The sequence below is a fragment of the Rana temporaria genome, chromosome 13, assembly GCF_905171775.1.
Source record: "Rana temporaria chromosome 13, aRanTem1.1, whole genome shotgun sequence".
Classification (NCBI taxonomy): domain Eukaryota; kingdom Metazoa; phylum Chordata; class Amphibia; order Anura; family Ranidae; genus Rana; species Rana temporaria.
The window spans coordinates 4,021,522-4,045,945 of record NC_053501.1 but is presented as its reverse complement, the minus strand read 5'-3'; the positions used below and the strand labels follow the sequence as shown (position 1 = coordinate 4,045,945).

The window sequence follows — 24,424 nt, the reverse complement described above, 5'->3', positions numbered from 1 at the left end:
ATTTTTTTAAACCAAATATGTTACTGGCCGATTAATCGATTATGAAAATAGTAATCGATTAATTTCATAATTGATTAGTTGTTTCAGCCCTATAAAATATCACACAATAATAATATATAAAAATAATACTAAATACAGAATGAAAAAAATCAACTAATAAATGTATGTAGATTACTTTCTACATAAATTGATTTTTATAACAAAAAGAAGAAAAAGGAAACCCAACTTAATAAAATTTTTAAATTGTGAAATGAAGTCAAATGCTGCAGAGCCGTGAATCGGGCACCACCTGTGACGCGCGTGTTCGCGAACGAACCCAACCCCCGACATAGACAAAAGTTCTACAAAACACAAACCTTTAGCTGTTGTACAACGATCTCCTGGCTTGTTGGCCCCCAGAGGACTTCAGGTGGTCCGCCATGTAATAACACTTTGTGAAAAGTCCCATCAACGTTTCCATTTCATTTCGCGGACATCGAACGACATGGACAGAGCGCGACTTCTCACAACCGCCACGCACTGAACGATGGCTCTACCTATCCGTCTGATTAAAGGGAAGATATTTTCGAGGTTGTGAGGGAAAGGTCTCCTCGTGTAAACAGATCCAGTTCAGGAACCACCAAAAGTCCCCAAAAAAAATAAAAGCAGCTTCATCAGTCACACGGGTAACAAGGAAGAATGCGAAGAAAAAAAAATGAAGTTCAGAGAGTCAGAGGAAAGAACCCGACATCCTGGAGACAATTTTTCACAGTGACTCAACCCGATCAAACCTCCCGCAGCAGCTAAAAAGGATGGCGTCCAAATTAGAAAGGATGACACAGCCATTGCAGCGCAGGTTTCACAACACTCATGTGCTCATAATCTGGAAACGGACGGAGATATGACATGTCATGACGTCTGTGCCGGGACTCAAGAGTCAGCCAGGAACTACGAGATCAAGAACATTCCACAACCGTCCTTCTGTCAACCTTAAAAGGGGTTATGACTTTCCCAGTAGAAGAATCTCTTCTCCACCTGAAGCCATTCAAATAGAAAAAGGGGCTTCACAGTCCAGGTTTTCATGCTATCCTTTCTAACCAACTTCCTTATTCCACATCAGTGCCTAGAGCAGGGCTTGACAAAAGTGCTTGGAATCTAGGAGCCAGCTAAAAAAGTTAGGAGCCAGTCTTTTGGCTGCATGCTCCTCTATTCCCCCCCATGCTCCTCTGGTCCGCCCTTTGCTGCTCAGCTCCCCATGCTCCTCTGGTCCCCATGCTCCTCTATTCCCCCCATGCTCCTCTGGTCCGCCCTTTGCTGCTCAGCTCCCCATGCTCCTCTGGTCCCCATGCTCCTCTATTCCCCCCATGCTCCTCTGGTCCGCCCTTTGCTGCTCAGGTCCCAGTGCTCCTCTTTTCCCCCCCTTTGCTGCCCAGGTCCCAGTGCTCCTCTTTTCCCCCCCCCCCCCCTTTGCTGCCCAGGTCCCTGTGCTCCTCTATTCCCCCCTTTGCTTTTGCTGCTCAGGTCCCCGTGCTCTCTATTCCCCCCTTTGCTGCTCAGGTCCCCGTGCTCTCTATTCCCCCCTTTGCTGCTCAGGTCCCCGTGCTCCTCTATTCCCCCCCCCCCCATGCTCTTCTATTCCCCATATGCTTCTCAGGCCCCCATGCTCCTCTATTCCCCCTTTGCTGCTCAGGTCCCCATGCTCCTCTATTCCCCCCCTTTGCTGCTCAGGTCCCCATGCTCCTCTGATCCCCCCTTTGCTGCTCAGGTCCCAGTGCTCCTCTATTCCCCCCCATGCTCCTCTATTACCCCCTTTGCTGCTCAGGTCCCAGTGCTCCTCTATTCCCCCCATGCTCCTCTGATCCGCCCTTTGCTGCTCAGGTCCCAGTGCTCCTCTATTCCCCCTTTGCTACTCAGGTCCCCATGCTCCTCTTTTCCCCCCCTTTGCTGCCCAGGTCCCTGTGCTCCTCTATTCCCCCCTTTGCTGCTCAGGTCCCCGTGCTCTCTATTCCCCCCCTTTGCTGCCCAGGTCCCTGTGCTCCTCTATTCCCCCCCCCCCCCTTTGCTTTTGCTGCTCAGGTCCCTGTGCTCTCTATTCCCCCCCTTTGCTGCCCAGGTCCCTGTGCTCCTCTATTCCCCCTTTGCTGCTCAGGTCCCCATGCTCCTCTTTCCCCCCCCCCCCCCTTTGCTGCCCAGGTCCCAGTGCTCCTCTATTCCCCCCCTTTGCTGCTCACGTCCCCATGCTCCTCCATTCCCCCCTTTGCTGCTCACGTCCCCATGCTCCTCCATTCCCCCCTTTGCTGCTCAGGTCCCCATGCTCCTCCATTCCCCCCTTTGCTGCTCAGGTCCCCATTCTCCTCTATTCCCCATATGCTTCTCAGGTCCCCGTGCTCTCTATTCCCCCCTTTGCTGCTCACCTCCCCATATGCTGCTTAGGTCCCCATGCTCCTCCATTCCCCCCTTTGCTGCTTAGGTCCCCATGCTCCTCCATTCCCCCCTTTGCTGCTCAGGTCCCCATGCTCCTCCATTCCCCCCTTTGCTGCTCAGGTCCCTATGCGCCTCTATCCCCCCCCCCCCCCCCCCCATGACTGTAAGAAAAGAAATGGCTGCACATCCAGGAATTCCGATTGCCTTTTATTGTTCAAAGTGATAACACCGAAGACGTCACTCTCCCCCCCCCCCCACTGTCTTCTGGGAAACACACAGGTCCCAGAACACAGCGGGGACCGGTTCGACTCGCGCATGCGCACTAGGGAAACAGGAAGTGAAGCCGCAACACTTTACTTTCTTTTTCCCTCACCGAGGATGGCGGCGGGGGCAGCCGAGAGATGAGCGATTGATCGGCTTCGGCTGCCGACATCGCGGGCACCCTGGACAGGTAAGTGTCCATTTATTAAAAGTCAGCAGCTGCCGTATTTGTAGCCGTTGGCTTTTAATTTTTTTTTTTTTTTTTTTAGGCGGACCTCCACTTTAACATATGAGAAACTGCCTAGAACAAGGAATCCTCAAACTACGGCCCCTCCAGCTTTTGCGGAACTACACGGCCCATGAGGCAGGGTTTGAAAAATTTGCTTGGAATCTAGGAGCCAGCTAAAAAAGTTAGGAGCCAGAAAACGCACCCCAGAGCTCGCACGCAGAAGCGAACGCATACGTGAGTAGCACCCACATATGTAAACGGCATTCAAACCACACATGTGAGGTATCGCCGCGATCGGTAGAACGAGAGCAATAATTCTATCCCTAGAACTCCTCTGTAACTCAAAACATGCAACCTGTAGAATTTTTTAGATGTCACCTATTGAGATTTTAAAAGCCGCGGCCTCAATTACTGGCCGTCGCACGGAGACACAGGATCCTGTGCCTCCGTGCGCCCCCGTCGCACGATTGCGGCAGGCCCGCTGCCTCAATTACCGGAGGGCGCCAGGTCACAATTTCTTGTCACAATTGTGACCTGGCACCCGGATTTTGTCGAGCCCTGCCACGAGGCATTATAAATCTCCGACATTCACAGACATGACTAGGCATGATGGGAATTGTAGTTCCTGAACAACTGGAGGGCGGTAGTTTGAAGACCCCTGGCCTAGAAAATACAACCACCGATATAGTTTTATATAATTTATATAAAATTTTCGACCACCAAAAAAAAAAAAAAAAAAAAATGGAACAGATGGACCTAATCCACCGCCAATTTATAGTAATTCCAATACGTAGAGAGGATAGCGGTAGGTCACGTTGATCTCATCGATTATTTTCCTTGAATGCAAATTGCCCGTACCAACGCTCCAAGTATGGTCGCCATTCGGAGTGGTGGAATAAATAACTAACACTATTAAAGCAGATAAACCCTCAGAATCTATTTGGAGAAAACCACACACCACAACAACCTCATGAAACAAAAAATAAATCACACTATAAAAAAAAAAAAGCCATCATCTCTAGTTCCCAAAAAAAAAAAAAAAAATGCAAAATTGGAAGATTGTTTTTCTTATTGGCCAACGCTACAGAGATTTGGTAGCCATACCCAGAATGAAAAAATATATATATAAAAATAATAAAATTAATATAAAAGTGGTTATAAACCTCAGACATGAAGACTTTAGACCAGGGATATGCAATTAGCGGACCTCCAGATGTTGCAAAACTACAAATCCCATCATGCCTCTGCCTCTGGGTGTCATGCTCGTGGCTGTCAGAGCCTTGCTATGGCTCATGGGATTTGTAGTTCTGCAACAGCTGGAGGTCCGCTAATTTCATATCCCTGCTTTAGACAGATGGGCTCCAAACTTTTCAAACAAAGGGCCACTTTATTGCCCTTCAGACTTGAGGAGGGCCGGATTGGGGCCAGCAAGGGAAGAAAATGTCACGGGCCCGGCATCAGTGAGAACAAATATGGCCTCAGGGTTGGTGGTCAATAGGAAGTATTCCCCCTATTAGTAGGAGGAATAGTATCCCATCATTGGTATCCGTGGATAATATAGTGCCCCATTTGTTGGTGTCAATGGGAGGAATAGTGCCCCAAGGGCCGGATAAAGGCTAGCAAAGGGCCACATCTGGCCCTCGGGCCGCAGTTTGGAGACCCCTGCTTTAGACAGATTGGCTCCAATGCACAGATTTTGAACCTCTCCACCAGTTTTTTAGTAAATCAAACCCCCAATGACCATTTCAAACCCTTGCGCTCCCAAGACCAGAACCTCCATTAGGTGCCCAGAGTCTCTCAAACCACCAGATCAGTACAGCAAATGGAGAGAAGAGCAAAATGTGACCGATCCTCCACAGTTCTGGGATCCACGTTTTTTTTTGTTGCCGGCGCCAACTTGTGATTAAACTTCTGGTGGCCCCAGCAGGTGCCCAGGCCGAGTTTTGATGGGTCTTGTTTGCACGTTACGCTGTGTTGGTATGAAGAATAATCACATAAAGACTCGTTGGTGTAAACCAGGCATGCCAAAGTCAGGCCCGCGGGCCAATTTTTTGCTCCCGTGTTCCAGTTTATTACGCCCCCCCCCCCCTGGTGATTTGGATATGTATATCTTTAGAGGCCCCCCAGGGGCCGTACACATATGCCGTATTTATGGGAGATGCCTCGGAGGGGACATGGAGCATGATCCCCGATTGATGCCCATCTGCAGCCTTGGAGGGGGACAGGGAAGGGCGCCGACAGATTACATACAGGAAAATCTCCTGTTTACTTGGCGGCGTCTGTAATAGGAAGTCCCGTCTCCTGGGCTGCCATTGGACGACTTTTCTGTCTATCATAGGAGGCGGGACTTTTTATTAAAGATGCCGCAGAGTAAATAGGAGATTCTCCTGTATGTAATCTGTTGGCGCTCGTCCCGGCCCCCCCTCCGAGGCTGCAGGTGGGCATCGATCAGGCTGCACCGATGGCACTGGCGAGGCCGCATTCGTGGCAAAAAGGTGAGACCGCATTCATGGCAATGGTGAGGCTTCAGGTGGGCGCTGACCATTATTTTGCTTCATATAAAATGTAAGTTTTTTCCTGAAACTTCCCCTCTTAAAAAGTGAAGGTGCGCGTTATCCGCCGATAAATACAGTGGGGTGGATTCAGTAAGCAATTGCGTCTGCGTATCCATAGTTACGCAGCGCAATTGCTTAGTTGCGCCGGCGTAACGACTTTTCTGTATTCAGAGAGCTCGTTACGCCGACTGCAGCCTAAGATATGACTGGCATAAGGCTCTTATGCCGTCGTATCGTAGGCTGCATTCTTACGATGGCCGCTAGGTGGCGTTCCCGTAGTGGTCGGCGTAGAGTATGCAAATTGCATACTCACGCCGATTCACAACCCTACGCGCGCCCTGCGTACGCATTTTACGTCATTTGCGTTCGTCGGGTTCCGCGTAAGGCTGCTCCTGCTATTAGCAGGGGCAGCCAATGCTAAGTATACCCGTCGTTCCCGCGTCGCGATGTTTGAAAATTACGTCGTTTGCGTAAGTGAATCGTGAATGGCGCTGGACGCCATTTACGTTCACGTTGAAGCAAATGACGTCCTTGCGACGTCTTTTGCCGCAATGCACGTCGGGAAAGTTTCCCGACGGAGCATGCGCACTACGTTTGGCGCGGGAACGCGACTAATTTAAATGATCCACGCCCCCTACGGGATCATTTAAATTACGCGCCCTTACGCCGGGCAGTTTTAGGGAGCGCACACGCAAATTACGGAGCTACTGCTTCGTGAATGAAGCGTAGCGCACGTAATTTACAGAGGCGCCGCGTAAAAACGGTACACTGCGCCTCCGTAAGAGGGCGCAAGTCGTACCTGAATCCAGCCCAGTATATCCAAATAACACGCCCGAGCTCGTCCTGAGCGGCGCTCAGAGATTCGTTGGGGGCCACAAAATATATTTTAATGGTTCAAAGAATGTCAGGCAAAATGGATCGGCCGCATGTTCACTTCATCAAATCTGGCCCTCTTTAAAAAAAAGAAAAAAGTTTGGACACCCCTGGTGTAAACAGACCACCACGTTAATGGTTAGAACATCAAGGCATCTCTGTACTTGGTCCTTCACCGGGATGGTCATATGACCACCACTGATTTCCATGTGATGGAAGGCCCATTAATAGCACACTTTCCCAGGGCAAGCAGGGCCTTGCACATGTTCCCGGAAAAATGGCGAGCACATATTTGGTGTAAATATCTCGCAGTTTGTGAGCATGTGACGAAAAGTTCATACGATCATCCCAGTGAAGGACCGCTCATATGGTGGTTCATGGACACCTTATTGACCATTCTTCATACCAACACAGCGTAACGTGCAAAGGACGACTTCAAACACCCTATTCCCAACGCACGTGTTCCAGAAAAATGGCCGTAGGCGCTGCTCCAGAAAAATGGCCGTAGGAGCTGCACCAGAAAAAAGGGCCGTAGGCGCTGCACCAGAAAAAAGGGCCGTAGGCGCTGCACCAGAAAAAAGGGCCGTAGGCGCTGCTCCAGAAAAATGGCCCGTAGGTGCTGCACCGGAAAAATGGCCGTAGGTGCTGCACCGGAAAAATGGCCGTAGGTGCTGCTCCAGAAAAATGGCCGTAGGTGCTGCTCCAGAAAAATGGCCGTAGGTGCTGCTCCAGAAAAATGGCCGTAGGTGCTGCTCCAGAAAAATGGCCGTAGGTGCTGCTCCAGAAAAATGGCCGTAGGTGCTGCACCGATCACCGGCTGGAAACCAAAAGGTATTCACAGCTATCACCGGCACACCAAGGATCTCGGGAAATCTGTGGTGTGCTGGTAACTTGCAAGAAGACCCATCAAGACTCGGCCCGGACACCTCCGGAGCCACCGGGAGACGTTTCCACTCACAAGAGGGCAACAAAAACATGTGGAGATGGAAACTCAGGTGTAAATGAGCCCTCAGTGCAGCTTCAGCCAGATAACAATCTGAGTGCGCACAGGTAACAGTCACTTAACAAGCGAGCCTTCCGAGACTACAACATTGGAAGCGTTAAAAAATATATATATATATTAGACACTATTCACACTTCACGTAGCGGGATCTTGCAATTTTAATGCGATTCAGCGCGACGATCATAGGGCAGCCCACTGAATAAGCTCCTGCGCAATCGCAGTGCGGGTTCAGTTTGGGGTGCCATTTAGAATGAATAGCACCCAAACGTGCGTTTTTCAGCGATTGCCGCGCGATTTGGAATCTCTACGAATCCGCCCACAATTCCAAAAATCGCCAAATGTGTGAATGGGGCCCAAATGAGACGCATTCACTGAAGCAGTCCTTTGCGTTAAGGTAGTCCATTCAGGAATGCGATGGACCTGCTAAAGACCTCCCCTGTAGCTGTAATCCAATCAGAAGTCTTTGAACTTCACGTTTTTATTGTGGCTCTAAGGGTCATGTCAGACGGGCGATCTATTCGCAGCGATTCCAATTTTTTTCTAACTATGGATATTGTAGTTTGTTTTTTTTTTGCGTTATATTACGGAATCTCTAAATCGCCAATTTTATGGCGTATTTTAGAAACTCTGCGTTTCATGTCACAGACCAGCTCACCAGTGACAATCGCCCTTCCTTCACCGGTATGGCTATACTGGAAATCGCAGAACGCACCAACCCAATGCTGGACCCATAGTGTAGCTTGTAGCAGCGACAAATCTCTGGAGCGTCTAGCGACTCGCTTCTCAGCGGCAAATCTCTGGAGCGTCTAGCGACTTGCTTCTCAGCGACAAATCACTGGAGCGTCTAGCGACTGGCTTCTCAGCGACAAATCTCTGGAGCGTCTAGCGACTCGCTTCTCAGCGACAAATCTCTGGAGCGTCTAGCGACTCGCTTCTCAGCGACAAATCTCTGGAGCGTCTAGCGACTCGCTTCTCATCGACAAATCACTGGAGCGTCTAGCGACTGGCTTCTCAGCGACAAATCTCTGGAGCGTCTAGCGACTGGCTTCTCAGCGACAAATCTCTGGAGCGTCTAGCGACTGGCTTCTCAGCGACAAATCTCTGGAGCGTCTAGCGACTCGCTTCTCAGCGACAAATCTCTGGAGCGTCTACGACTTGCTTCTCAGCGACACATCTCTGGAGCGTCTACGACTTGCTTCTCAGCGACACATCTCCGGCGCGTCTACGACTTGCTTTGCAGCGACAAATCCCATCACGTCTACCGACTCGCTTCTCAGCGATGCATTCCCGCCGTGTCTACCAACTCGCTTCTTAGCGACAAATCTCTGGCGCATCTACCAACTCACTTCTCAGCGACATATCCCCGATGCGTCTACCATCTTGCTTCTCAGCGACACATCCCCGGCGCGTCTACCGACTCGCTTCTCAGCGACACATCCCCGGCGCGTCTACCGACTCGCTTCTCAGCGACACATCCCCGGCGCGTCTACCGACTCGCTTCTCAGCGACACATCCCCGGCGCGTCTACCGACTCGCTTCTCAGCGACATATCCCCGATGCGTCTACCATCTTGCCTCTCAGTGACAATTCTTCAGCACGTCTACCGACTCGCTTCTCAGTGACGCGTCTACCATCTTGCTTCTTAGCGACACATCCCCGGCGCATCTACGACTTGCTTTGCAGCGACACATCCCATCACGTCTACCGACTCGCTTCTCAGCAACGCATCCCCGCTGTGTCCACGACTCGCTTCTCAGCGACACATCCCCGGCGCGTCTACGACTTGCTTTGCAGCGACACATCCCCCGCGCGTCTAACAACTCGCTTCTCAGCGACAAATCCCATCCCGTCTACCGACTCGCTTCTCAGCGACACATCCCCGGCGCGTCTACGACTTGCTTTGCAGCGACACATCCCCCGCGCGTCTAACAACTCGCTTCTCAGCGACAAATCCCATCCCGTCTACCGACTCGCTTCTCAGCGACACATCCCCGGCGCGTCTACGACTTGCTTTGCAGCGACACATCCCCCGCGCGTCTACCAACTCGCTTTCCAGCGACAAATCCCGTCTACCGACTCGCTTCTCAGCGACACATCCCCGACTTGCTTTGCAGCGACAAATCCCATCACCTCTACCGACTCACTTCTTAGCGACATATCCTCGACGCGTCTACCATCTTGCTTCTCAGTGACAATTCTCCAGCGCGTCTACCGACTCGCTTCTCAGCAACACATCCCCGACGCGTCTATCAACTCGCTTCTCAGCGACAAATTTCTGGCCCGTCTACCGACTCACTGCTCAGCGACAAATCTCCCCGTGAATCTATGTTTAAATTTCTCCCTATAAAAATCGCAGCCATTAACGATTATTTACTCTTACAAAATCGCCCCGTCTGACGCGATGCCCTAAACCCCCCCCCCCTCCAATGGCGAAGTCGCATGCTCCCCGGGCCCAAAAGCGGCAAATTGGCGTAACCCGCCATCTATCCACCTGGGAAATCAGAATATCACACAAGAATTTTTTTGTTTTTAAATTTAAAATTGTCGATAACGCTCGCCGCCATCGAATGACGACCCCGGTACCTGCTCAGAACACGTCGGACGTTGCGATTGGACTATTTTGACTTTGAAATGAAAGCCGAGCGCCGCGTTTTTTAGGGGGGGGGGGGGCGAATCGCCCTAACTTGTCGCAAGATAAACGCAGATTCTGACCTGAACGCAACGCAGTCCCCAGACCTGAACGCAAACACCGGTCACCCCCATAGCTGCATTCATACACCATTACAAGTCATGCAATAGAAGTCTGCGCTCTGTGAGGGGGGGGGGCAAGGCTCAGCCAGGGCACCCCAAAAAGAGGAAGGGGGAGGGGCAGAAGCTGGGGTGCAGGAGGAGGGGGGGGCACCAGCAGCAGCATAGCAGAGCAGCTCCCCCTCCCCCAATGACAGGCTGGCATGTTGCATGCTACTTACTATTCATCAGTGAAGTCCTGGACAGCTTGGCCTGCAGCAGGGAACACACAGCTCAATGCAGCTGCCACTTCTATCGGTTAGCAAGAGGAGCCGGACATAGAAAGTCCCCCCTCCATCCATTCTGGTGCACAAGCCTCTTCTCTCCGCCCTGAATGGAAAGTCCCTCTGCTCACTTCCTCTGCTATGGAAATCCCCTACTACACATGCTTCAAGTTCACTCTGCCGCCCTCTGGTGGCCAGCCCCGGGTACTGACAACGGCGAGGCCTGTATACTGATAACAACCAACTCCTGAGGAATTCGCTGCTGCCATCTAGTGCCCACTCCAGGCAGCGCCCGCAGTATTGGGCTGAGCGGTCTCTTCTCTGTGCCCGATACATTGTGGCAACTTCTTTATTTACAAGTTTAACCACTTCACCACCGGGGCCAATTCTGGCACTTCTCTCCTTCATGTAAAAATCACAATTTTTTTGCTAGAAAATTAATCAGAACCTCCAAACATTATGTATATTTTTTTTAGCAGACACCCTAGGGAATAAAATGGCGGTCATTGCAACTTTTTTTTTTCTCACGGTATTTGCGCAATAATTTTTCAAACGCCTTTTCTTGGGGGGGGAAAAAAAACGGTTTCATGAATTTAAAAAATAACAAAACAGTAAAGTTAGCCCAATTTTTTTGTATAATGTGAAAGATGATGTTACGCCGAGTAAATCGATACCTAACATGTCACGCTTTACAATTGCGCACACTCATGGAATGGCGCCAAACTTCGGTACTTGAAAATCTCCATAGGTGACGTTTTAACATTTTTTACAGGTTACTGTTTTCGAGTTTCAGAGGAGGTCTAGTGCTAGAATTGTTGCGCTTTCTTTTGGTGGTATTTGATCACCTCTGCGTTTTTTTTTTTTTTGCGCTATAAACAAAAAAATAGAGCGACAATTAAAAAAAAAAAAAAATGCAATATTTTTTTTACTTTTTGCTATAATAAATAATTTTTTCCTCAGTTTAGGCCGATACGTATTCTTCTACATATTTCTGGTAAAAAAAAAAAAATCACAATAATCGTTTATTGATTGGTTTGCGCAAAAGTTATAGCGTCTACAAAATAGGGGATAGATTTATCGAATTTTTATTATTATTATTTTTTTTTTACTAGTAATGGCGGCGATCATCGATTTTTATCGTGACTGCGGCGGACACATCGGACGCTTTTTGACACCATTTTGGGACCATTGTCATTTTTACAGCGATACTTTTTGCTATAATAAATATCCCCATTTTTAAAAAAATAAATAAAACAATTTCCTCAGTTTAGGCCGATACGTATTCTTCTACATATTTCTGGTAAAAAAAAAAAAAAAATCGCAATAATCGTTTATTGATTGGTTTGCGCAAAAGTTATAGCGTCTACAAAATAGGGGATAGATTTATCGAATTTTTATTATTATTATTTTTTTTTTACTAGTAATGGCGGCGATCTGCGATTTTTTATCGTGACTGCGACACTGCGGCGGACACATCGGACGCTTTTTGACACTATTTTGGGACCATTGTCATTTTTACAGCAATACTTTTTTGCTATAATAAATATCCCAATTTATTTAAAAAAAATAAATAAATGTCCTCGGTTTAGACCGATACGTATTCTTCTACATATTTCTGGTAAAAAAAAAAAAAAAAAACGCAACAAGCGTTTATTGATTGGTTTGCGCAAAAGTTATAGTGTCTACAAAATAGGGGATAGATTTATTGAATTTTTATTATTATTATTATTTTTTTTTTTATCGTGACTGCGACACTGCGGCGGAAACATCGGACGCTTTTTGACACCATTTTGAAACCATTGTCATTTTTACAGCGATACTCGCTTCTCAGAGACACTTTCCCGACACCGTTTACGACTCGCTTCTCAGCGACACATCCCGGGCGCGTCTACCAACTCCCTTCTTAGTGACACATCCTCGGCGCGTCTACTGACTCGCTTCTCAGTGACAGGTTTGAGGAAGGATGGAAAAGAAAGGAATGGAAGGGAAGAAAGAGAGATGGGGAAAAAAGAGAATTAGAAGGGAAGAGAGAAAAAAATGTGGGAAGAGAAAGAGGGAAAGATAAAGAAAGATAGAAAAAGAGAGAAAAAGAAACAAAGGAGGGAAGGAGGAAGGAAGGAAAGGAGGGAGGAAGGAAAAGAAAGGAGGAAGAAAGGAAAGGAGGGAGGAAGGAAAAGAAAGGAGGAAGGAAGGAAAGGAGGGAGGAAGGAAGGAAGGAAAGGAGGGAGGAAGGAAAAGAAAGGAGGAAGGAAGGAAAGGAGGGAGGAAGGAAAAGAAAGGAGGAAGAAAGGAAAGGAGGGAGGAAGGAAAAGAAAGGAGGAAGGAAGGAAAGGAGGGAGGAAGGAAGAAAAGGAGGGAGGAAGGAAAGGAGGAAGGAAGGAAAGGAGGGAGGAAGGAAGGAAGGAAGGAAAGGAGGGAGAAAGGAAAGGAGGAAGGAAGGAAGGAAAGGAGGGAGGAAGGAAAGGAGGAAGGAAGGAAAGGAGGGAGGAAGGAAGGAAGGAAAGGAGGGAGAAAGGAAAGGAGGAAGGAAGGAAGGAAAGGAGGGAGGAAGGAAAGGAGGAAGGAAAGGAGGAAGGAAGGAAAGGAGGAAGGAAGGAAAGGAGGAGGGAAGGAAAGGAGGAAGGAAGGAAGGAAAGGAGGGAGGGAGGAAGGAAGGAAAGGAGGGAGGAAGGAAGGAAAGGAGGGAGGAAGGAAGGAAAGGAGGAAGGAAGGAAGGAAAGGAGGGAGGGAGGAAGGAAGGAAAGGAGGAAGGAAGGAAAGGAGGGAGGGAGGAAGGAAGGAAGGAAAGGAGGGAGGAAGGAAGGAGGGAGGGAGAGAGAGAGGAAGGAAGGAAGGAAGGAAAGGAGGGATGAAGGAAAGAAGGAAATAGGGAAGGAAGTAAAGGAGGAAGGAAGAAAGAAAGAAAGAAAGAAAGAAAGAAAGAAAGAAAGAAAGAAAGAAAGAAAGAAAGAAAGAGACAGAAAGAAAGAGAAAGAAGGGAGAAAGGAAGGCAGGAAGGGAAAAAAAGGTGAAATCCAGAGAGACAAAAAGAAGGAAAATAGGAAAGTAATTCTATGTTTTCTATTTCCCTGCATTGGAAGAGATTGAACAGAAGAGGATTCCTCAGCCTCCCATGGATTGGGAATATCACACTGATGAGCCGGTTGCTTGTTGCCGGTGTCACCTGAGCAAGTTTCAGAAAAGAAATATCAATAGAGTGGTGACACATGGCTGTCCCCCCCCCCCCCCCCCGCAGCCCTTTAGGAACACGATCCGTCTTGTTGTAGGAGCCAGGCTTTCTTCGAGGATCATCCCTGCGCTGATACGGGAGGAGGGGGCACAACCGGGTGGCGCCAATTCTGGGTCTCCCAGCGGCCTCTTATCCTCGGAGGCACTTAGCCTCAGAAATAAATAAATAATCAGGGCTGGAGATTAAATGCTGTAATTAGAGACCGGCTTCCCTATTAGGCCGTCTCCTTAAAGAAATATCCTTCCAGGGCCCCCACCACTGTCTGCGCAATCACTCTCTGAGATTACACGCCGATCATTTACCAGGCGTACCACACGGGCCCGTCTCTGGCGATCACTGTGATGAAAATTATGAATGTTTCAGGTTGGTGTTCATTTTTTCAGAGGTACATTCTTCTAGGTCAGGGGTGTCGAAAAGCATGTCCAGCCCATCCCCCACCCCTTACATTAGATGTCAAGAGCCCCCCCACCATCAGAAGTCGAGTCCCCCACTCTCCCTTACATCACAGTGCACCCCCCTTTCATTAAGCTTCTACTGGGAAGAAGCTGGATGCATTGCTTGAAAGCAGAAACTAAGAGTCTGGAGGAGGACCAGAGCGCTCCTGCAGCTGCAGAAGAGGTGCGAGGGCCACATGAAATGGCCTGAAGGGCCAGGTTCGGTCCGCGGGCCTTGTGTTTGACACCTGTGTTCTAGAGAAACTCTCAACAGGATCTATTGTAGAACGTACTGCATTATATCAGGGGTTCTCAAACTTATTGAGACCCGGGCCAAGTCAATTCTTCAAAAACTTCCAGATCTCAACAGTGAAACAAAACTTCGACATAGAGAGGAAAGATTCGATATAGAGAGGAAAGATTCGATATAGAGAGGAAAGATTCGACATTATAGAAACATGAAGATTCGATATAGAGAGAAAAGATACGACATTATAGAAACATGAAGATTCGACATAGAGAGGAAAGATTCGAAAAAAAGAGGAAAGATTCGACATTATAGAGACATGAGGATTCGACATAGAGAGAAAAGATTCGACATAGAGAGAAAAGATTCAACATAGAGAGAAAAGATTCGACATAGAGAAAAAAGATTCAACATAGAGAAAAGATTCGACATAGAGAGGAAAGATTCGACATAGAGAGGAAAGATTCGACAGAGAGAAAAGATTCAACATTATAGAGACATGAAGATTCGACATAGAGAGAAAAGATTCGACATAGAGAGAAAAGATTCGACATAGAGAGGAAAGATTCGATATAGAGAGGAAAGATTCGACATTATAGAGACATGAGGATTTGACATAGAGAGAAAAGATTCGACATAGAGAGAAAAGATTCAACATAGAGAGAAAAGATTCGACATAGAGAGAAAAGATTCAACATAGAGAGAAAAGATTCGACATAGAGAGAAAAGATTTGACATAGAGAGAAAAGATTTGACATAGAGAGGAAAGATTCGACATAGAGAGAAAAGATTCGACAGAGAGAAAAGATTCCACATTATAGAGACATGAAGATTCGACATAGAGAGAAAAGATTCGACATAGAGAGAAAAGATTCGACATAGAGAGAAAAGATTCGACATAGAGAGAAAAGATTCGACATAGAGAGAAAAGATTCCATATAGAGAGGAAAGATTCGACATAGAGAGAAAAGATTCCATATAGAGAGGAAAGATTCGACATAGAGAGAAAAGATTCCACATAGAGAGAAAAGATTCAACATAGAGAGAAAAGATTCGACATAGAGAGGAAAGATTCGACAGAGAGAAAACATTCCACATTATAGAGACATGAAGATTCGACATAGAGAGAAAAGATTCGACATAGAGAGAAAAGATTCGACATAGAGAGGAAAGATTCGACAGAGAGAAAACATTCCACATTATAGAGACATGAAGATTCGACATAGAGAGGAAAGATTCGACATAGAGAGGAAAGATTCGACATAGAGAGAAAAGATTCGACATAGAGAGGAAAGATTCGACATAGAGAGAAAAGATTCGACATAGAGAGAAAAGATTCGACATAGAGAGAAAAGATTCGACATAGAGAGAAAAGATTCGACATAGAGAGAAAAGATTCGATATTATAGAGAGAAAAGATTCGATATTATAGAGACATGAAGATTTGACGAAGAAACTAAAAACATACGATCGCCGCGAGCGGACATTTCCGGTCAAATGCTCGGCCCATAGGCTATAGAAGAATTCTTATGTTGGTTGACTAGTAATAATAATTAATTAACGTAATTGTTACCAGTCATACAACATTAGAATTCTACTATAGCTTGTGGGCGGAGCATTTGACCGGAAATGTTCGATTGCAGCGTCATACAGTTTTGCTGCTTCGTCGAATCTTCTTAGAACATTCAACACCAGCGCCCATCAAATGCAGCCTCACCGGCGCCCATCAAATGCAGCCTCACCAGCGCCCATCAAATGCAGCCTCACCGGCGCCCATCAAATGCAGCCTCACCAGCGCCCATCAAATGCAGCCTCACCGGCGCCCATCAAATGCAGCCTCACCAGCGCCCATCAAATGCAGCCTCACCGGCGCCCATCAAATGCAGCCTCACCAGCGCCCATCAAATGCAGCCTCACCAGCGCCCATCAAATGCAGCCTCACCAGCTCCCATCAAATGCAGCCTCACCAGCGCCCATCAAATGCAGCCTCACCAGCGCCCATCAAATGCAGCCTCACCAGCGCCCATCCAATGCAGCCTCACCAGCGCCCATCAAATGCAGCCTCACCTGCGCCCATCAAATGCAGCCTCACCAGCGCCCATCAAATGCAGCCTCGCCGGCGCCCATCAAATGCAGCCTCACCAGCGCCCATCCAATGCAGCCTCACCAGCGCCCATCAAATGCAGCCTCACCTGCGCCCATCAAATGCAGCCTCACCAGCGCCCATCAAATGCAGCCTCGCCGGCGCCCATCAAATGCAGCCTCACCAGCGCCCATCAAATGCAGCCTCACCGGCGCCCATCACATGCAGCCTCGCCAGCGCCCATCAAATGCAGCCTCACCAGCGCCCATCAAATGCAGCCTCACCAGCGCCCATCAAATGCAGCCTCGCCAGCGCCCATCAAATGCAGCCTCACCAGCGCCCATCAAATGCAGCCTCGCCAGCGCCCATCAAATGCAGCCTCACCGGCGCCCATCAAATGCAGCCTCACCAGCGCCCATACAATGCAGCCTCACCGGCGCCCATCAAATGCAGCCTCACCAGCGCCCATCAAATGCAGCCTCGCCGGCGCCCATCAAATGCAGCCTCACCAGCGCCCATCAATGAATGTTTGCTTCCATTCATTTGGGAGTCGGGACACAAACACAGTCCTCCGCTGAGCCTCTGACACTATGTGAGAACGGAGTGGCGGCTGCCTGCTGATGCTGAGACTTAGCTGCTTGCTGCAGAGAGAAGAGAGTGGGAACACCAGTGGCCGGGCGCCCTAGGCAGCAGTGCGCCCCAGGCGGCTGCCTAGTTCGCCTAGTGGCAGCACCGCCCCTGGCCAATCGGTGTATATAGTATATGGTCCAAGGAGGGTCCTAAAGTCCCTTTCCAGGGTTGGACGTCCACTTTAATAAAAAGTCATGGTACACCTGTAGAATATTTTTATGTCACTCCTCCTGGCTTTAAATAGTTCTCCTATTCTATATATGATTAGCCTTACCCGACCCCAAGACTTTCACCACCCTGCCACACCCCTCTGATGAACATCTTGCCAGGTTTGCCCTCTGGCAGCGACATATGAAATATCATCATGGCAGAGTTTATTCGCTATTACTCATGGGATCAAGTATTGTCATTTTAATTGTAAGTTGTTGTTTGCGTGTTCCCTTCAATATTGAGTGTGAAAACGAAAACAAAGTCCATTAACCACTTAAGACCCGGACCATTAAGCAGGTAAAGGACCCGGCCAGGTTTTGCGATTCGGCATTGCGCGCGGTCGTGCGACGTGGCTCCCAAACAAAATTGGAGTCCTTTTTTTCCCACAAATAGAGCTTTCTTTTGGTGGTATTTGATCACCTCTGCGGTTTTTATTTTTTGCGCTATAAACAAAAATAGAGCGACAATTTTGAAAAAAAAAAACAATATTTTTTACTTTTTGCTATAATAAATATCCCCCAAAAATATATAACATTTTTTTTCCCTCAGTCTAGGCCGATACGTATTCTTCTACCTATTTTTGGTAAAAAAAAATCGCAATAAGCGTTTATCAATTGGTTTGCGCAAAATTTATAGCGTTTACTAAATAGGAGATAGTTTTATGGCATTTTTATTAATATTTTTTTCTTTACTAGTAATGGCGGCGATCAGCGATTTTTTTCATGACTGCGACATTATGGCGGACACATTGGACAATTTTGACACATTTTTGGGACCATTGTCATTTTCACAGCGAATAGTGCTATAAAAATGCACTGATTACTGTGAAAATTACACTGGCAGTTTAGGAGTTAACCACTAGGGGGGCGCTGTAGGGGTTAAGTGTGACCTCATGTGTGTTTCTAACTGTAGGGGGTGGGGCTGGACGTGTGACGTCAGTGATCGTCTTTCCCTATATCAGGGAACAGACGATCAGTGACAATGCCACAATGAAGAACGGGGAAGGTGTGTTTACACTCACCTCTCCCCGTTCTTCAGCTCCTGTGACCTTCTGCGGGACACCGGCGGCGATCGGGTCCCGCGGGCGCGGTCACAGAGCGGTAAACAGACAGATCCCCGTTCTGACAGGGGAGTAAAGAGAGATCTGCTGTTCCTTGTGATCAGGAACAGCGATCTCTCTCTACTCCCAGTCAGTCCCCTCCCCCCACAGTTAGAAGCAGCCACCTAGGACACATTTAACCCCTTGATCACCCCCTAGTGTTAACCTCTTCCCTGCCAGTGACATTTATACTGTACAGTAATCAGTGGCTATTTTTTAGCTCTGATGACTGTAATAATGGCACTGGTCCCAAAAAAGTGTCAAAAGTGTGCGATCTGTCCACCGCAATCCCGCAAAAAAATTGCTGATCACCGACATTACTAGTAAAATAAAAATAATAATAAAAATGTCAAATATATCTCCCTTTTTGTAGACGCTATGGGGCAGATCCACGTACCTTCGCGCAATAATACGCAGGGCGCAGCGTATCTAAGATACACTACGCCGCCATAACTTTTTTTTTTTTTCCGAAACCTCAAAGAATTTGTGCCGTAAGTTACGGCGGCGTAGTGTATCTTGGGCGGCGTAATGGCGCGCCATTCAAATCTCTATGATGGGGGTGTGTTTTATGTAAATACGTTGTGACCCGACGTAAAGACCGTTTTTTTTAACTGCGCATGCGCCGTCCGTGGGGGTATCCCAGTGCACATGCTCGAAATTAACCCGGAACAAGCCAATGGTTAAGACGGTGACGTCATTCTACGCAAATCCCTATTCGCGAACGACTTATGGAAACAACGTAAAAAATTCAAAATGCAAGGCGGGAACGACGGCCATACTTAACATTGAGTACGCCTCATAATAGCAGGTTTAACTACACGCCGGAAAAAGCCGAATGCAAACGACGTAAAAAAAATGTGCCAGCCGGATGTACGTTCGTGGATCGCCGTAACTAGCTAATTTGCATACTCGACGCGGAAATCGACGGAAACGCCACTTAGCGGCCGCCAAAAAATTGCATCTAAGATCCGACGGCGTACTAAGACGTACGCCTGTCGGATCCATCCGAGATGCCGTCGTATCTTGTTTTGTAGATACAAAACAAAGATACGACGCGCAAAATTTGAAATTACGCCGGCGTAATCCTTTCGTGGATCTGGCCCTATAACTTTTGTGCAAACCAATCAATAAACGCTTATTGCGCTTTTTTTTACCAAAAACATATAGAAAAAAACATATTAGCCTAAACTGATTTTCCTGACATTTATTTTAATTATTTTTTTGGGATATTCATTATATTATTATATTTGTTATAGCAAAAAGTAAATAATATTGTTGTTTTTTTTCCAAAATTGTCAGTCTTTTTTTGCACAAAAAATTAAAACCGCAGAGGTGATCAAATACCACCAAAAGAAAGCTCTACTCGTAAGCGCTATAACTTTTGCGCAAACCGTTTTTTTTCTATATATATTTTTTGGGATATTTATTATCGCAAAAAAAATATATATATATATATATATATTTTGTATTGTCGCTTTTTTTGTTTAAAACGCAAGAAATAAAAACCGCAGAGGTGATCAAATACCACCAAAAGAAAGCTCTATCTATCCCCTGTTTCGTAGACGCTATAACTTTTGTGCAAACCCATCAATATACGCTTATTGTGATAATTTTTTACCAAAAATATGTAGAAGAATACATATTGTCCTAAACTGATGAAGACATTTTTTTTTTCTATATGTTTTTTTTTGTAGATTTATTATAGCAAAAAATAAATAATAAATAAATAAAATAAAAAAATAAAAATATATATATATATATATATATATTTAAATTTTCGCTCTTTTTTTGCTTATAGCGCAAAAAATAAAAACCGCAGAGGTGATCAAATACCACTAAAAGAAAGCTCTATTTGAGGGGAAAAAGGGACGCCAATTTTGTTTGGGCACAAAGTCGCACGACTGCGCAATTGTCAGTTAAAGCGACGCAGTGCCGAATCGCAAAAAAAAAACGGCCCGGTCATTAAGGGGGTAAATCCTTTCCGGGGCTGAAGTGGTTAAAGAGCAGTGCAGAAAGGACTCGTCTTTGATGGTTCACCTAATAAATATAATTAGTCCCGGCGTTGCGTTTCAAAGCCTCATCACATGGGATGGCGGTGGAAAGATCAGGTTTGGTTGACTGACCTCGTAAATAGAAATCATGTGAGAATCTGTAAAAAAAAAGTGAAAATATTTTTAAAGCGAGTGTCAGGGAGGGTTCGGGGAAAGCCCCGTCTATATATATATGTTAAGCCGGGCGATTTTAGCAACAACTGACGCCAAACAGCGACAGGCGAGGCCGCCAGTGTCACCAACAAAAAGAAGGTATTTCTATTTTCAGGGAGAAGTCCGGAGTGATATTTGCAGACATCCCCGGATCCGTTACAGGATTACACTCCACTAGAACCTAAAAATGGGATATCTAATCTCTCTTCATGGACGCAATCCGCAAAGTGACAACTTTTTTTTTGTTCGCCCGTGAAATACGCCTGGCGGGAAATTACCGGCATTTTTTCGCACCCAAGGTGTTACAAGGTGGGGCATACAACAACTGGCCATAGAAGGGAACAGCTCTACTCATTTAAATGGCAATGCCCATGTTTACCGGCCAATTTGCGTAGAACTTTTGCATTTTGTTGTGCGCGCATGCGCGGGTGAACGCCGGTGTACAGAAGCACAGTAGCGCAGGAGCGTACAGCCATTCATGTCTATAGGACTGGTATATAGACAGGCTGGGGCAGCAGCTCCAGGCTAGCAGGTGCGGGGTCCGGGCAGCGGCTCCAGGCTAGCGGGTGCGGGGCCCGGGCAGCGGCTCCAGGCTAGCGGGTGTGGGTTTCCGGCCAGCGGCTCCAGGCTAGCGGGTGCGGGGTCCGGGCAGCGGCTCCAGGCTAGCAGGTGCGGGGTCCGGGCAGCGGCTCCAGGCTAGCAGGTGCGGGGTCCGGGCAGCGGCTCCAGGCTAGCAGGTGCGGGGTCCGGGCAGCGGCTCCAGGCTAGCGGGTGCGGGGTCCGGGCAGCGGCTCCAGGCTAGCGGGTGTGGGGTCCGGGCAGCGGCTCCAGGCTAGCAGGTGCGGGGTCCGGGCAGCGGCTCCAGGCTAGCGGGTGTGGGGTCCGGGCAGCGGCTCCAGGCTAGCAGGTGCGGGGTCCGGGCAGCGGCTCCAGGCTAGCGGGTGTGGGGTCCGGGCAGCGGCTCCAGGCTAGCAGGTGCGGGGTCCGGGCAGCGGCTCCAGGCTAGCGGGTGTGGGGTCCGGGCAGCGGCTCCAGGCTAGCAGGTGTGGGGTCCGGGCAGCGGCTCCAGGCTAGCAGGTGCGGGGTCTGGGCAGCGGCTCCAGGCTAGCAGGTGCGGGGTCCGGGAAGCGGCTCCAGGCTAGCGGGTGTGGGTTTGCGGGCAGCAGCTCCAGGGTGGCTCTGGCTCCAGCAGCTTCCTCCTTGGCTCCACATCAGGTGTCCAATAGGATCGCCTGACGTTTTGGCCAATCGGGAAACAGGTCTCACACCTGCTTCCTGATTGGCGGGGAGAATATTTAGAGTGAAAATAGCGAAAATTCATTCGCTATTGTCACACAACCGGGTGGAATCGAGACGCAGTGCCCTGTGCCCACCCTTTTTTGAAGTCTATTAGAGCCTCTGGCTCTAATCATGTGCCATAGGAATTCATGCGCCCGGGGTCCTGATAGGGGCCGGGTGCACGGATAGGGAGGGCGGCGCCGGTGTTAGGGGGGTGGGGGCTCGGCGCCCATGCTCCCACGATGCACAGGCTGCCACTGATTGGACCCTGGGCAAACATTTTCTTGGGCCCACCCGAATTCTCTTATCACTTATTTGCAAGCAGTGCAGGCTCAAGGGGCAGCTGCTTTTGGGCCTCATAACAATGACTGGGGCCGAGGAAGCTCCCCTTTTTGCCCTGCGTTAAAGATGGCCCTGTACAGGGGCTTCCCGTTCATTCACAAATTAAGTGCACCTTTTTGTGTGTGGTGTGTTTTTTTTGGTCCACATGCTGGTAGTTTTTGCGCACCCACCGCAAGCTTAAAAAAAAAAACGTAATGGTCCCGCGGCAACATTTGTACTCATTCCTGGAATGTACCATAAAAACCATAAACAGCAATAAAAAAAAAATCATACGTACTATATATTATACAGAGAGTCATAGGCGGGGACAGCAAGGCTCCGCCTCTTGTTTTCTGCAAAACAAACGCCAGAAAAGAAATAATAAAAATACCGACCTTTGTCCCATAATAATCCTAGGACCTCAAAGAACCTTTCTTACATAATCGGATGGGACTTCCCACCTTCACATAACCACTTCAGCCCTCCGGACCATTATGCAGGTTAAGGACCTGGCCCCTTTTTTGCGATTCGGCACTGCGTCGCTTTAACTGACAATTGCGCGGTCGTGCGACATGGCCCCCAAACAAAATCGGCGTCTTTTTTTTCCCCACAAATCGAGCTTTTTTTTGGTGGTATTTGATCACCTCTGCGGTTTTTATTTTTTGCGCTATGAACAAAAATAGAGCGACAATTTTGAAAAAAATTCAATATTTTTTACTTTTTGCTATAATAAATATCCCCAAAAACATATAAAAAAAACGTTTTTTCCCCTCAGTTTAGGCCGATACGTATTCTTCTACATATATTTGGTAAAAAAAAATTGCAATAAGTGTTTATCGATTGGTTTGCGCAAAAGTTAATGGCCCGGATTCAGATACAATAGCGTATCTATCGGCGGGCGTAATGTATCTCAGATACGTTACGCGGCCGTAACTTAGGGCGCAAGTTCCGTATTCAGAAAGAACTTGCGCCCTAAGTTAAGGCGCCGTAGCGTATGTGGTCCGGCGTAAGCCTGCGGGATTCAAATTCTCCATGCAGTGGGCGTGTTGTATGCTAATGATGGCTGACCCCACGTAATTTACGTTTTTGACTAACGGCGCATGCGCCGTCCGTGAACGTAACCCAGTGCGCATGCTCCAAATTAACCGGCAAAAAGCCTATGCTTTCGACGTGAACGTAAATTACGCACAGCCCTATTCGCGAACGACTTACACAAACGACGTAATCGACGGAAAATTTGACGCTGGCCCAACGTCCATACTTAACATAGGATACGCCTCATATAGCAGGGGTAACTTTACGCCGGAAAAAGACTGACGTAAACGACGTAAAAAAATGCGCTGGCCGGACGTACGTTTCTGAATCGGCGTATCTACCTAATTTGCATATTCCTTGCGTTAATTTACGGAAGCGCCACCTAGCGGCCAGCGTAAATATGCAGCCTAAGATACGACGATGTAAGAGACTTACGCCGGTCGGATCTTAGGGAAATCTATGCGTAACTGATTCTACGAATCAGGCGCAGAGATACGACCCGGCACACTCAGAGTTACAACGGCGTATCCGGAGATACGCTGTCGTAACTCGTATCTGAATCCGGGCCATAGCGTTTACAAAATAGAAGATAGTTTTACAGCATTTTTATTAATAATTTTTTTTTTTACTACTAATGGTGGCGATCAGCGATTTTTATTGTGACTGCGACATTATGGCGGACGCATCGGACACTTTTGACACATTTTTGGGACCATTGTCATTTTCACAGCGGACAGTGCTATAAAAATGTACTGATTACTGTGAAAAATGGCAATGGCGGTGAAGAGGTTAACCACTAGGGGGCACTAAGGGGTTAGGTGTGACCTAAGGGAGTGATTCTTACTGTAGGGGGGCGGGGCTGGACGAGTGACGTCACTGATCGTCGTTCCCTATAACAGGGAGCAGACGATCAATGACACTGCCACAGAGAAGAACAGGGAAGCCGTGTTTATACTCACCTCTCCCCATTCTTCAGCTCCGGGGACCGATTGCAGGACACCGGCGGCGATTCGGTCCGCGGGGTCCCGTGGGCGCGGTCACGAAGCTTCGAACCGGGTCGCGAGCGCGCGACCCATGGCTGGGCTCTTAAAGGCGACGTACAGGTACTTGCCTGTGACCAGCCGTGTCATTCTGCCGACGTATATTGGCGTTAGGCGGTCCTTAAGTGGTTAAAGGACTGGCAACATATTGCAGATTACCAGTTCTTCGAGGTGGTGGCTGTATTGGTTATCTTTTTTTGATCTCTTTCCCCTTATTTTCACCCGGTGATCCTGACAGTAGCACACTTTGTGCCCTAGGGTGACAACGCTCACTCACTG

The 24,424-nt window shown here is 48.0% G+C and overlaps 1 protein-coding gene across 5 annotated transcripts in view; it reads right to left on the bottom strand.

Annotated features, from left to right (window-relative positions):
* The window catches only part of TRAF3 (TNF receptor associated factor 3), a 139,866-nt gene that overhangs the window by 105,315 nt on the left and 10,127 nt on the right, over positions 1-24,424 (bottom strand). For 2 of the 5 annotated variants that reach the window (XM_040333335.1, XM_040333334.1), the window contains exon 1: positions 10,294-10,539. The exons of 1 other annotated variant lie outside the window; for it this stretch is intronic. Coding sequence is in view for 2 of the 4 variants with exons in the window: in XM_040333334.1 (XP_040189268.1) it covers positions 10,294-10,300 (7 nt within the window). In the remaining 2 variants the exon portion in view is untranslated. Of the gene's footprint in view, positions 1-356; positions 1,128-10,293; positions 10,541-24,424 lie in introns of those variants that run through there. 2 more of the 5 variants (XM_040333338.1, XM_040333337.1) reach the window with 2 other exon arrangements.